General features: G+C 42.4%; 1 protein-coding gene across 2 annotated transcripts in view; it reads left to right on the forward strand.

The window, feature by feature from the left end:
- The window catches only part of Agpat5 (1-acylglycerol-3-phosphate O-acyltransferase 5), a 48,854-nt gene that overhangs the window by 11,841 nt on the left and 22,618 nt on the right, over positions 1 to 14,395 (forward strand). For both annotated transcript variants that reach the window (XM_087210093.1, XM_004869590.4), the window contains 3 exons: positions 2,602 to 2,717; positions 4,779 to 4,868; positions 11,690 to 11,771. In XM_087210093.1, coding sequence (XP_087066219.1) covers positions 2,602 to 2,717; positions 4,779 to 4,868; positions 11,690 to 11,771 — 288 coding nt within the window. The remainder of the gene's footprint in view (positions 1 to 2,601; positions 2,718 to 4,778; positions 4,869 to 11,689; positions 11,772 to 14,395) is intronic.

Here is a 14,395-nt window from a genome sequence, read left to right on the forward strand (position 1 = left end):
CAGAAAAATGCTCACAGGAAAACTGCACAGTTTCAGGGTTCAGGGTGTCCACCCTTGTCATGTCAGGTTGCCTTTTGAAAAGCCTTTGGAGGTTCTAGGTGTCACGGTGGAGTATCTGTGAAATGTGCTGGCACGTTTCAAGAAGTGCTGTTCAGCTCAGGCTTTGTACGCATGAGTTTGCGGGCCTGCTGCTCAAGTAGAATTGGCACTTAAGTCGCCTCTCTCTGGCCTGGCATGTCTGTGCTGTTTCCACATCGTGTGTTTCTGTTGACAGAGTGCTCTCCAGCATGGACAGTGGTGCATGCAGTGGCTGTTACCCCCTTCTCTCATCCTTCTTTAACTGTCTGACACTGTTTGCTTTTAAGCTGACCGCTTCCCTTCCTGGGTTTAGGTGGCAGTCCTCTTGACTCCCAGCGTGTGTAGGGAGTAGACTGTCAGGCAGAGAACTGGTTCAGATGCTGTTCAGCATTAGCTGTCAGAACTGACTGGTGAGGCATGAGCAGTATCTGCTGGCTGCACTTCGGCTCGCTCTGGAGCTCCACGGAAGAAGTCTGACTCAGCCACACTGGATTGCTCAGCCTTTGTGGAAGTAGTGCACTAACCTCTGCATTGTGACCCAGTATCACCTGTGTGAAAGCAGCTGAGAGTATACAGGAAAAATGAGGATGATAATTCAGCAGCAAGCAGCAGTGGCACTGAGCGTGTGCCTTTTGACTGCTAAAATTCATTCTCAAATGTTTCCACTGAAGTTTTCAAGTTTGGGGCACAGGCCAGGACAGGTGATTATGAGCATGACATATTTTGGAAAGCTTACACCTTCTCTTGACAGTTCTTGGAAGATGCATCTGAGAGTATCATGCAGACATGCTTGTTTCAATATAGAAATGCATTTATCATTCCCCAAACTTTAAAAAATAGTTCTTGCAGGAAAAGATGACAAATCTAGTTTCTAGCTTTGTACCCTGAATATGTACCAGGATGCACTTTAGCCTGAGAACTATGCAGAACCACACAGAATGAGCTCTCAGAGTTTGTAGTCTACTTTCATACTAGGTACAGTGATAACAGAGTTGTTTAGATGCTTGTTAGATGTGATTATGAACAGTTGTGTTTATCAGTAAGCATTTGTTGGCTGTGAATCTGAGGGAGCTGAGGACAGGGGTTCTGTGGGAAGATCTGTCCAGTGATGGTGAACCTTGTAGTTTCCTGTGATACAAACAACGCGCTGTGGCAGGCGTGCCATGGTTTGCCACCCCTGATCTGCACCTTAGAGAAAAAGCTTACTGGTAGCCCAGAAGGCAGGTGTGGTATAGGGGTGGGGAGGCCTACAGGCATCGCTGAACTGGGAGGAGCTTTATCAACGTCTCTCTATATATAGTAATTAAAAGTCATAGGTCACCAAGAAAAAGTTAACTTTAGTGATAATCCCAAATTAAAAAGAAATTTATAAAAAATAAAAAAATAAAAAAAAATAAATTTATAATAATTGGCAAGATATTTTTCTAGGAGGTTAATTTGCAGTGTTTAAATGTCTGGCTCTCTGGGACAGTCTGCGCCACATGGCGCTGTCTAAAGGAGTTCGCGTGATTTTCGCTCCGTAACGGCCTGAGCCCATCGCAATGCCAGGACTGCTTCCACAGATCCTGAGCCTTTTCTTTCTGAGCGGCACACCCTTGGGCCTGTCTGTGAACACTGCAAGTCCCCCTCAGGCTTCCCTTCCACGCTTTCATCCTGGTCAGAAGGGCGAGCTTGTGGCTTTACTCTCAAGTGCGCCTTCCGTGGTTCTCAAGACACTTCCATGTTGTCCTCTCCTGCCCTCTGCCCCTGGTCTGTGAGGAGCGTGTCCTGTGCTCACGGGCTTCTCTCCCTGTCTGCTGTCTGTGCTCTGGAGAGGTTGGCTCCTCTCCTCAGATTCAGTCTCTCCTGTTGGAAGCTCAGATAACAACTTGGGGGAAATGGTCGTCACTGCACTGCCATTACCAGCGCACTCCTGCCCGGTTCTTACTCCTGCAGCGCTGTGGCAGTAACACCTGAGGCCTCCCCTCGGGTGGGGTGTGTGAGGAGCACATTCTCACTTTCTTAGCACCTGTACTGTGCTCAGAAACATCTTTGTGAAGAAAAGTGCCCTCGCCTTTTGGCTGACATACATAGAATATATCTCGTTTCATTTCCTCTTTGCTTATAATGGCCCCTCTTTTCATTAAAAATTTTGTTTTCTTTTTTTTTTTTTTTGGTACTAGGAACCGAACTCAGGTCCTTGCGCTTACGCAGCAGGGGGCGAAACCGCTCAGCTAAATCCCTGGACCAAAAATTTTGTTTTCTAATGTGAACTAAAGAGTCTCTTTTTATTCTTTGTAAATAGTGCTGTTTGATTACTTGGTATTTTGTGACTTTGGCGTTTTATTTTTTAAAGAAAAGCCTTTGGAAGTGTGATAAAACACTTCAGTGATTTAAGTTTTTTAAGTATCTGGGATTGGTTTAAAATAATTTTGGAATTCTAGTCAGAATATCCCTAAGAGCTGGGAAGGGCTTCTCTTGCTCTGTGAGGGGCAACAGCAGGCCATGGGTGGCAGACGCGCTGACCAGGCTCTGTCTCTGCAGTTGACTGGATCGTGGCCGACATTCTGGCCATGAGGCAGGACGCCGTGGGGCACGTGCGCTACGTGCTGAAGGACAGGCTGAAATGGCTCCCGCTGTATGGCTATTACTTTTCTCAGGTAACTCGTTTCTCCACTTTGTTCGTTATGTGTTGAATTTATTTATCTGTTCGACAGGATCTTGCCATGTAGGCCGGCCTTGATCTCCGTGTACCCCAGGCTGGCCTCGAACTTTCAGTGATCGTTCTGCCTCATCCTCCCCAGTGCTGAGCTTATTTAGGTGTCACTTTATAAAAATTTTATCTTTTAAAATTTAATATATTCTTAATATTAATTTACAAAGGTGTTTTGTTTTGTTTTACATTGTTTTGAAGTTGCTGGGATTGAACCCAGGTCCTTATGCATGCCAGGCAAGTGCTTCACCACTGAGCTGCACCCTACCCCAAATATATGGTTTTTAAATAGTTAAATTGTAAATTGAATTGTTATTATTTTTATTTTTTGTTTTATGAAACAGTATATCACTATGTATTTCAGGCTGGCCTAGAACTTGCATTGTTCTTCCTGCCTCAGCCTCCCCAGTGCTGGGATTACAGGCATGCCCTACTAACATATCTGGCTTGTTTGTTATTTTTGAATAGTGTGTTTATGTACATGTGATTATCCATTTAGTGTAATGAAATAGCAAAAATGCGAATGCTGGAAAGTCGAATAGGAGGCTAAAAGACATAGAATTCAATAGTTGCTTACCTAACAAACTAATGATAAAAGTAATTAGTGATCTGTAAAAGCCAGAACAAAACAGTGAGCCGTTGATAGAGCAGTAATGCACAATGAGATAGGCCCTGGCCTTGCCTCCCCTCCATGTTTGTTTGCCCACAAAATGTTTTGTTCCAGAAATGTAACAGTTTGTGTGGCTGGGCTCCGGCCCAATGTACCGAATTGTTCTGAGACTGAACTGTGCGATGTTTTAGGTATCTTCTGTTAAGCTCTGCCCCCTCATAAGAATGTTGTCAAGCTCCGTCCTCTTACAAAAATGTTTTGTTAAGCTCTGCTCCTTTATAAGAATGTTCTTTTGGTCCAGGGATTTAGCCCAGTGGCACCGCGCCTGTCTCCCAAGCACAAGGTCCTGAATTTGATCCCCAGTACCACACACACACACACACACACACACACACACACACACAAAAGAATGTTCTGTTAAGCTCTGTGCCCTTAAAGAATGTTTTGTAACTCCGCCCCTCTGCGTCAGTGCACATGCTCACTTACCCTGTAGATCCCTATTAAGGAGGCTCTCATTTCTGCTGGAGCGCTCAGGCTTGAGTATGAACTCCTGAGCCCACAGGTGTGATACCTAGTGACCATCAGATTCTCAAGTCTTCAAATTGTAACACTGTAACGTTTGGCTGTGCCTCACACCTCTAACACTTGGGCAGGAGCTGTTCTGTTCACAACACTATCATGCGTAGCATGCGTAAATGTGCTTTCCCATGTAATTCCAAGGTGGCGTTGTGTGCGAGGTTGGTTTCTCTCCTCCTTGGGCCTTCACCTCGCCCACAGGGACAGCACCCTTTCCAAGACCTGGTGTGTTGTTTTGGCGAACACACGTCCCTGGGGTCAGTTCTCTTCCTAGGAGGGAGCAGTCCATCGTCCCTGTCCCCCACCACCAAGGATCTTTGTTACTCAGGGTGCCCCGCTGCAAGTCACACGCGGTCTGGAAGTTCGGACCTCGGGTTTGGAGTCCATACAGTGCCACACAAATATCTGCATCAGACTCCGTCCTTTAAATCCCTAAAGATTGTGGGTGTTGTCATTTTAAAGGTACTTTTTAGGGATTCTGTAAGAAGTCAGTGGAAAAATTGGGAGTTAGGACTTTTTTGATCAAGTGTTTCGTTTGAAGGTTATATTTTTAAGAAACAAAGAATTTTTATTTTAACTACCAACAAAACTAAATGTTCATGTATTTTTCAGAACAGTGAGGATACAATTTTATGTGAATTACGTTGATACGGTTTTCAGTTGTGTGTTTCCAGTGTGACTATTTGAGGCAGTGAATAGAGCATAAATTCTGAAATAGAGTTTAATGCTGTGTTCCTTGGGAGTGAGTTGCCATTTTGATGACTGTAGCCGTTGCATGTTTTATGAATGAATGTTTTCTCTTCCCCGTTTTTCTCCGTCCAGCACGGAGGAATCTATGTGAAGCGAAGTGCCAAATTCAATGAAGGCAAAATGAGGGACACGCTGCAGCGCTACGTGAACGCGGGCACGCCGGTAAGAGCGCCGCTTTGGTTGCTCCCGTCATGAGTTGTGGTTTTTAATTTACGAATAAAACTGGAAGGCCAGGGATTTAGCTCAGTGGTTCCGCTGCCTGCCCAGCAAGCGCAAGGACCCGAGTTCGATCCCTGGTACCAAAAATAAAATAAAACTAGAATCTAAGAATTGGTTTGCAAGTATATTTCCCATGTGTAAGAAGCAAGAGTTTCGCCTCTGTTGAGGGGAGGCCCCGGTGGGCGTCCTGCGGGGCCTCTGGGCTCGGCTCGGTCAGCACACGGAGGCAGTCCAGGGTGCCCAGGTTGCTCGGTCATTGCTCTCAGGCCGCTCCGAGGGTAGGCACGCACCTGTCTTCTCTGCATCAAACTTATTTCCGTCAAGTGGAAGTTTGGATTTCTTGTATATACTGAGTTGTTTGAAAACTTAAAAAAGAATGAATATCTACAAATGAAAAAAAATCAGTATGAACATTATTTCACACGATTTTGCCCCAGAAAAACCAATCTGAGCCTCCATGTAAAGAACGCGGTGCCGCAAGGCCATTTCCTACTCCGCTGGGCGCAGCCTCACCGCTGCAGTGACGGTGACCGCGCGGTGACAGTGACTCCATCTCAGCTTCCGTGTGCTGACGACCTGCTCTCCTGCCACCTCACCTCCTCTGGTGACTGTGAGAAGAGACAATTATTTGAACAAGCTTTCTCATCGAAGAAACTTTACACGATATAAGACCTTTGTAGGAGTGTCACAGGGGTGTTTTAAAGGCAAGAGTAGATTTTCACGTTCCTAGCACAGTGTGGATTGCAAGATAGGCGCCGGCCCAGGAAGGGAGGCAGAGGGTGCTTAGGGTCAGCCGCTGTGTGTCATGGTCCGGCTTCTTAGAATCCGGATGGTTGTTTTATTTTTTTTAATATTTAAGGCCCATAAATGCAGAAGTTACTGTGTAATTACTTTGCTGTACTCTTTTGTGTCTGAAAGGTAATTAAGAACTGACGTGGTAGAATATATTTAAGTAGTTTTCACATGGCTTAGTATTTCTCATAGGAATCTATTCCGTGATTACATCCATTCTTACTCAGTTTTAGGCTTGAGGAGACTTCAGAGTTTTGGTTTTAGAAGTGCACTTGTATTATTGTAACGGCAGACTTGCAGTCCACAGTGTGGCAGCTCTTAGTGGTACAGCAGGATCAGGCCAAGAAGAACCCGGAGGTTGGAGGCAAGTGTACAGCTTTATTAGGCCAGCGGGCTGATCGGGGATTTTTCCACAAAGCGATCAGCATGGAGCTGGCAGTGAACAGGGTTTATATGGGTCAAGGGAAGAGGGGTGGAGATACAGCGAGGCATTTATCATCAGTTCATTGGTCGAGGAAGTTACATTTAGTTTATGTGACTGGATAGAAAAGTACACTGGATACAGACACTTTCTGGGCACAAAGGACAATGGAGGAGGACATGTTAGGTGTGGGAGGGGTATGAGCTACGGGTGGCTTTTTGTTAGTTAGGTCACCTAGCCACAGGAAAGAACCTTTTTTGCTCAGAAATAGTTTTCCAGCTCATTATAAATGACTAAGAAGCACATCTCCATAATTGCCACTAAGACAACATTTTCATAAGGTACTTACTGATAGATGCAAATGAAACATTTATGACAAAAAGAACTGCTTTATCTATAGAAGTTGTTTAGTTAGAATTCAAGCTAGTAAAATTTATGTGACAAATTTGCAGGCATACTTTTTCTTCCAACTTTTAAGTTTCTTTCAAATGGGAGGGAGCCTCTTGGAATCAGATTATCTGGTAATCCTTTGAAATCAGATTTGGTTTAAATCCTAGATCTGCTGCTTTAAGCTTGTTACTTTGCACAAGTTACTTAACTTTTCACTTTCTTATATAAATCTTTTAGTGACTACTATTTAATTTGGTGGTAGGACTTAAATTTAAAATCTAAAACTGCCGCTGTAACAAATTTCCACAGCCTATTGGCATAAAGTAACCAATGATTGTAACCTTTCCGAAGGTCAGTCCAGTGCAGGTGGCCCTGGGTGGAAGCCCCGCTGTCACTGGGCTCTGGTCCTCCCAGGGCCTCCTGCCTTGCCCCTTCTCGAAGGCCTCTGTCCCTTCTCTCCTGAGGGGCTCATGTCCTCTCCAGAACCACGCTGGCTGGTCTGCCTTCCTCGCTAGCCACTTTCAGTCTGGTTCTGACTTTGCTGCTTCCCTCTTTCCTGTGTAGGACCCTCTTGGTACTTTAGGGGCTCTCACTGTCATCGGGACCCCCTCCCATGTCCTGGGACGTGTGCACCAGGTTGGGGGGGTGCCTCAGGCAGGGAGGTGGTGCTCTGTGCCCCTGTGACTGTACCACACTGTCTTCTGTCACAGCTTGTCTGTAGCTAAATGATGAGCCCCTTCGTTCGGGAACAAAGACTTTCACATCCTGCTCAGTTTGCAGTTCCCGGTAAACATGCAGTGGGCTTTGTAATGACTTCCGTGCTTCTGGTTGTAATTGTAAATCCTTTAAAAAGCTGTGGTTTGCTAGACTAGATTAATTTGGGAATCAGAAGAAATATCTTGTTATATTCTATGCATCTCAATATGAAATAGTTTTTTATTTTTTTAAAAAGTAGTAATTTAAAAATGTATAGCTAATAAAGTTTTTTTTTGTTGTTTTTTTTTTTGGTACCAGAACCACTGAACTAAATCACTGGCCTAATAAAGGTATAAAATTTAAAGGTATAATTAATATATAAATTACTTTGGAAACTAGTAAAATAAATATTTTTCTTTTGGTACCAGGGATCAAACTCAGGGCCTTGCTTTTGCCAGGCAAGTGCCATATCACAGAGCTATTCCCCCCCCCTCTTTTTTTTAAAAATCAGAGAGAAAGGAAACATAAGACTTATAAAGAAGCTGCCACGTAGTCCTTGATACCTTCACCTATTTCCTCTAATTCTTGGAACAACCCTACTTCAGGATAAAAACCTGAGATTCAGTTAATAAGTGAATGGCTGAGGCAGGAGGCTCCCAAGTCATGCCCAGCTTGCAGAGTATCAACTTAGTGAGAACCTATCTGGAGTAAAAGTGCAGAAAGGGCTTGGGTGTAGCTCAGTGTGGAGGCTCTGCCTTCCATCCCCAGTCTCAGGCACACACACAAAGGTAGCTGGCGCTGGTGCATGCCTGCAGGGCCAGCACTCTGGGAGGCTGAGCCAGGAGGATCAATCACTGCGCTAGTTCCAAGCTAGTCTGGGCAACTTAGCAACTTAAACATACCCGGTCTCAAAATTTAAAACATTAAAAGTGCTGGGTATGTAGCTTAGCACATAGGCCCTGGATTCAACCCTGGTACCACACAAATTTAAAAATAAATCCAGTGCATAGAGAAAGGGCTGTTTTAAATAGGAAATTATCATTTAATAGTTCATTATAACTTGAATAGATTTAAAATCCTAATTAAATAATCCCTTGTTTTTAAATAGGTTTTTAATGTAAAGACATACTTTTATACCTAGAGACTGGACCGTCTGTGTTGGAAACGGTCCCATAGAAAGGTACGGCCCGTCTTGGGTATGGAATGTAGAATTTTTAAAAACATGGAGATCATGACAGCAGAAAACAGGCTCTCTGGTTCTTTCAGTGAAAATGCAGGAGGTCAGGGATTTGTGTGTAGAGTGCAAGACCCCTTGCCTAGTTGGACTGGTGTGCGAGCCGTGTCCGTGCGCGCTGCGGTGTGCCCCCTGGCTGTTCAGGAGCAGGGCCTGCATTCTTCGGTGCCTCACTGGGCAGAGGCCCCGGGACCCGCTGCCCTGCAGCAGCCCTTGGCGCCCTGTCCCCCGCTGGGTCTCCCCTCCTCTGTGGCCGGGAACTGAAGCAGACCACTCCCTGTGTGAGCAGTTTGCCTCCAGGACCAGAGCTGTCGGCTGTCCTGTCGTGAGGACGGCTGGGAGCACAGCTCCTCTGGTCTGATCCATCGGCTCCGGCTCCGCGCGTGCGCACTGCGCAGAATTGCCGCGCCTCTGGGGGCGCTGGGACAGCTAGGAGGGCGCCGCACGTGGCGCTGATGTTCTGTGCCCAGCCCTGTGCCCATTCTGACAGTGTCTATCTCTGGGGACTCAGGTCACATCATAATTTTCATTTTCTAGAAGAAGACACTTAAGGCACAAGGGCTAGTTTCTTCAGTCTTGGGTTGGCCTTTGAAAGTCTTTGGCTTCCGGTTTTGAAGCCAGTGCTCAGGCTGCACATCCACACAGTGCTCTACTCTGTCCCCAGGTCCATTCTTGGGAAATTGGACTTCCTCAAGAAGATCACCTGCTTTGTACAGGAAGGGCCATAAAATGACATTATTCAACGTTTGTCCCTGACTTTGTTTGCCAAACAGTATTTTACTTTTGTAATTTAACATGTTTTTCTTAGATCATCTTTAATTTCTCTCGGTGTTTTGTAGTTTTCTACTGTACAGGCTTATACATCTGCTAGACTTATCCATAAGGATTTCTTACTTTTTAATGTTATTACAGATGGGTTTTAATTTTGTGATATGTACAATTGATTTTTTTTTTGTATATTGGCTTTGTATTCTGTAACATTGCTAGACTTACTGTCTAGTAACTCCTTTTGAAATGTTCCTCAGGGTTTCCTATGTGACCGTCATGTCATTTGCGTATAAATAACCACTTTACTTCCCCTTTTTAAATCTAGATGCCTTTTATTTTTCTTGCCACACTTTCTGCCTAGCCTCCAGCAGAGCCTGGTGCGGAGCTGCCAAGAGGAGAGGGGGAGGGGGAGGGGGAGGGGGAGAGGGAGAGGGGCGGGGAGGAGAGGAGGCGGTCCTGCCTGAGCCTTCACCTTTGCCCGGAAGTGCTCTGCTCTTCTCCCCCCCCCCCCACGGCGCTGACTTGGGAACTGTCCCTCATAGCATCCCGCTCTTTTCTAAGCAGGCACATCGTACTATGGCATGTTGTTATTTATTTGTCTAGTGTGTTTTTCTCCTCACTTGTCCACAAAGACTACAAAGGGAAGGACCTGTCTGTTGTGTCGTCTTGTACAGAGTGCCTGGCAAGAAAGAGTTCTCCAGTGAGCCCTGAACCAACAGTTCATTCTTGTTGATTATCAGTATTTTCAATTAAACATTAAAACCCAGAAAATACTAGCACATGAGTTCTTAACCATTGAAGTAGGGAGTCACCGGCAAGTGACTGGCCGAAACCTGTGGGCAGCAATGGTTGCTTCCATGACTTTGCAGGTAAACGGTACTGATCAAAAGTACAGTCATGAAAATGAATGTGTGGTTCTGAGACTAACTTTACTATTCTTCCTGTTTTTCCTTCTGCTTATTAAGTTGCATTTTTAATTTTTTTCTCAGTTTTACTAGTTTTTCTACCTTTTGCAGTTTTTTTTTTTTTTTTGGTACCGGAGATCGAACTCGGGGTCTTGCACTTGCGCAGCAGGCGGCGAAACCACTGAGCTAAATCCCTGACCCTAGTTTTTCTCCCTTTAACAGATCTAGTCAATCGTTGTGTTAAATCTAACACAATCTATTAAATTCTAAAGTTAGGCAAAGATAATGGATTTTTGTAAAGAGCTTGTATATTTGCAGGGAAGCTGAAAAGGCAGAATTGTAGAGATACCAATATATATCATGCCAGTTTTTCAGACTGAGTCTTGGGTGCATTTACTCGTACATTTACTCAGCAAATTCAGTTCTTACATGACTTCATGAGAGTAGTTGTTTTACAATCAGAGGCCATGCAGGTAAGGGGATGCTTCTCATCCTTTGGCTGTCAATTTTAAGTGCTAGTGTAGTTTTTACTACTCAGTTCTCAATTTAGTATTTTTTAGCTCTATGATTTTAGTGTTTTTATTTTTACTTTCTCAAGCAGATTAAGTATAAAAGTATAGACTAAATGATTATTTAGCAAATCTGTGGCTTGCCGCTCTCCTTTATTTATAAATACTGTGTAATTTCAATTTATGTAACAGATGTGAAGCTGCTTATTAGTCATTTAACCTTCGTTAAGAGAGCTCCATAAGATAGGACTCCTGTGTAACTCTGGAAATGTGAGCACTTACTACCCTCTGTGTTACAGAAATTAAAATATTCATATATGGATTTCCTTAGGTGAGATGCACTCTTGATCTTGGTAGCTAGGGACATTGAGCCTTTAGATTTGCATCATTTTAAAGTGTCCTGTTGGAGAGTGGGCGGGTGGAGGAAGACCGGGTGTGTCGGGGTGCAGCATGTACGTGTGCGAATATCCTGAGTCCCCTTACTGTGTGTGACACATACGTGCTAATAAAACATTTTGTGCGAACTGGGTGAGGTGGGCCTTGCCTGTAAATCCCAGCTACTTGGGAGGCTGAGGCAGAAGGATCACAAGTTCAGGGCTACCTGGGTGATTTTCAAAATGAAAATGACAAGGACTGAGCATGCAGGCCAGTGGTAGAGTGCCCCCGGGCTCAGTCTCCAGTATCGCCAAGAAAGGAAGAAAGAAAACATTACAGGATTGTAGAGGACAAAGGCTGTTTTATTAATTATTGGTAAGCATTTCATGACCAAGTTTTTAACTAGTGACTATTAGCATATTATTAGAAATGTTTTTGGATTCTTAATTATGGAACTAGAGTGGATACATTTTGAATATAGTCCATGTTATGGTCAGACTTAACTGAAGTTTTACATTTTGTTTGCTCTGCTTGAAATGAAGATCACATACTTTTCTCCCATCCTAGGAAATACTCTCTTAGCATTAATAGGATTAGCACTGATCAGTTTAGAACAGTAGCAGCAACACAAAGCTCACACCAAAAACAAACTGGGTTTTCTTTATGTCCCACAGATGTACCTTGTGATTTTTCCAGAGGGAACAAGGTATACCCCAAAAGTCCTTTCCGCTAGTCAGGCATTTGCTGCTCAGAGGGGTAAGTAAATATTTGACTGTGTTTGAAAAAATAACTTTTAAAGGTAGTGATCTTTTTAGTTTTTCTTCCTGGAATAGAAATTTATGTTCTACAAGAATTTAAAGAATGAATGTGTTAACTCTTAGGAAATGCAGTTTCTTCTTAATTCATGTGCATGTCGTTACATATGTCTGGGAGACTATTTCAGGTGCTTGATGTAGTGCATATTCCTGTGCTGTGGATTTCGTTAAAACCTTAAGTGTGTGATTGTGTAGGAGTTGTCTGTTTCTACAGTGTGGATTCATGTACTTATGTTAGAATCCAGACTCTTTGATTTCCTGTATGGCTACAAGTTGCCGAATGTTGCAAATGTTGGTTTGTAACATGGTGAGATTGATGGAGGGGGAGAGCCAGGGCCTGGCTCAGTCGAGGAACCCAGCTGGTGGGGTCTAGATGCCCGACAGTGCGGGCCAGGTCCACAGAATTTAGTCCCCTGCTTTCCAGAAGCTTTGGCCCTTGTAGTTCCATCATAACACATGATAGACAAATTTGTTGATTCTAAGTATGCTATTGAGACAAAATCAGCCCATGGACATTATGTTGTTGCTGGGCAAACCTCTAGCTATTTGTAGAAGTATAATAGATTTGTGTAATGGAATGAGTATAGTCTTTAATTGTGAAGAACAGCAGACTTAGTATGTTTTAGCTTTGAAGGGTTTCTGATTTCTTTTGTAAAATTCACCTTTTACAATAAAATGTATTTCCTGCTTAAATACGGCATACTTCTTTAAGTTGGTAAAGCAAATGCTTATGTGCTAATTGATTTATTCACCATGTTGTGTTTTTCCAGAGTTGTGATTTAACTCTAGGCTATATTTTTCTTTTTATTTCGGGTAAGTTATTTTCATATATAACTGTATTTTTACTAGTATTTTAAGATTAATTTTTTAACTGCCCAATCCCTTCATTGAGATGCTTGTCTAATATAGCTAGTAAAGGTTATTTCAAAAGTCACCCTAATTTTGCAGTGCTACAAATATTTTAAGTAATTCTAAGATAGCATAATTTGTACTTTACTTTCTAAATCCAGTATTACGCTAGTCACCTATAATTGGTCATTATACTGTATTGTTCTGTTATCTTCCATGAGTCATAAGAGTGTCTTGAAGTTACCAAAAGGGAAAAACAGGAAAAATTTCTTTCACGGTTATAATATTTAATGGCTAATGGTTAGTAAAATGATAATAATTGATTGCTATTATTTATTAGACATATTTTCTTGTTACTTTAGAGTAACAAAGACAATTGATCTGTGAACAGCACATCTAGAAAATATGCTCGTGTTTTCTTTCCCCTTAAATCACAACTGAGGTTAATTACAAATAATAAAAACAGTATAACTTGTGTCATCAGTATTAAGCTAATTTTTCTTCAAGAGAGTTGAAACTAATTGCTGAAAGCAATCTTTTTTTTTTTGGTACCGGGGATCGAACTCGGGTCCTTGCACTTGCGAGGCAGGCGGCAGCACCACTGAGCTAAATCCCCAGCTAGTTGAAACTAATTGCACTTGTTAGTCTGTGACATGTAAAATTATCAGTAATTTTGCTCCTAAAGTGCTTTCATTTGATTCTAATTTAAAAAGACAAATCAAGAAACAGTGAAATCAAAATCATCCTTTTTAAATTTGGTTTTTAAGGATTTGATACTTGTTTATATGTTTAAGGCAGTACCTTATGTAGCTGTTCAGGTGAAGGAGGTATGACGTGCCTACATGTTATCCTGCAATACTTCAATTTTTATTGCTGTTTTCTAAATACATTTTGCCTGAAACCACTTACTAACCACAAATATGTTGATTTGGTATCAGGACTGTTACTTAAAATATGTCTTGTGTTATAGTGTCAAAAAATCTTAATATTATATTCACTTAGAAGATTATTACATTACCCATCTCTATAATTCCCTTCTTACTTGAAAGTAAATGTTAGTTATTCCTTTAAAAAATATTTACATTTCCAAATAAATTAGCCAAGGTTATATTAAACTATCTCTCTAGGATGAAAGGGTGCTTAATTTTCATTTTTGTAATGGCTTACATACCACCTGTCTTTGAAGAAAACGATGACAAACCATTTGGTAAGGAAAACTCCAACATAATACATACGTATAATAGTATCATGTCATGTAATAATGTTACATACATCAAAGTATTATGAGAGATAAAAGGTCTTTCTCCGTTTATGGCTCAAAGAGTTTGTTTTGTTAAGACAAGTAGATTTTTGTTGAAATCCGCCAGACCTGTCAAGGAGTAACCACTTCCTCTTCTGAATCCCCTTGGCTTGTAAATCTCTTCAGCTGTTGAGCCTTCATTATTGCAGTTCTGTGTTGATAGGTATCTGTTCACCTCTACAAAATATTGAATCAAAGATGGAAAGTAGTTCAGGATTTAAAATAGGAAAGGGTCCTGTCAGAAGACTATCTTCATACCTTCTGTTTCCACACTAGAATTTTTTATTCTTCTATGCTAGTCATTTATTGAAAAGAATAGGAATGAAGAAAGGGAGAGAGAAAACATCTGCTTTCAAATTTTATTTGTACTGTACTCGAGCCGTCCACTTGGTCACCTTGTAGATCATCTGCCCTGC

This window comes from Heterocephalus glaber, unplaced genomic scaffold (assembly GCF_053883595.1).
Source record: "Heterocephalus glaber isolate CG9 unplaced genomic scaffold, H.glaber_assembly_v1.0 deba00001104, whole genome shotgun sequence".
NCBI lineage: Eukaryota > Metazoa > Chordata > Mammalia > Rodentia > Bathyergidae > Heterocephalus > Heterocephalus glaber.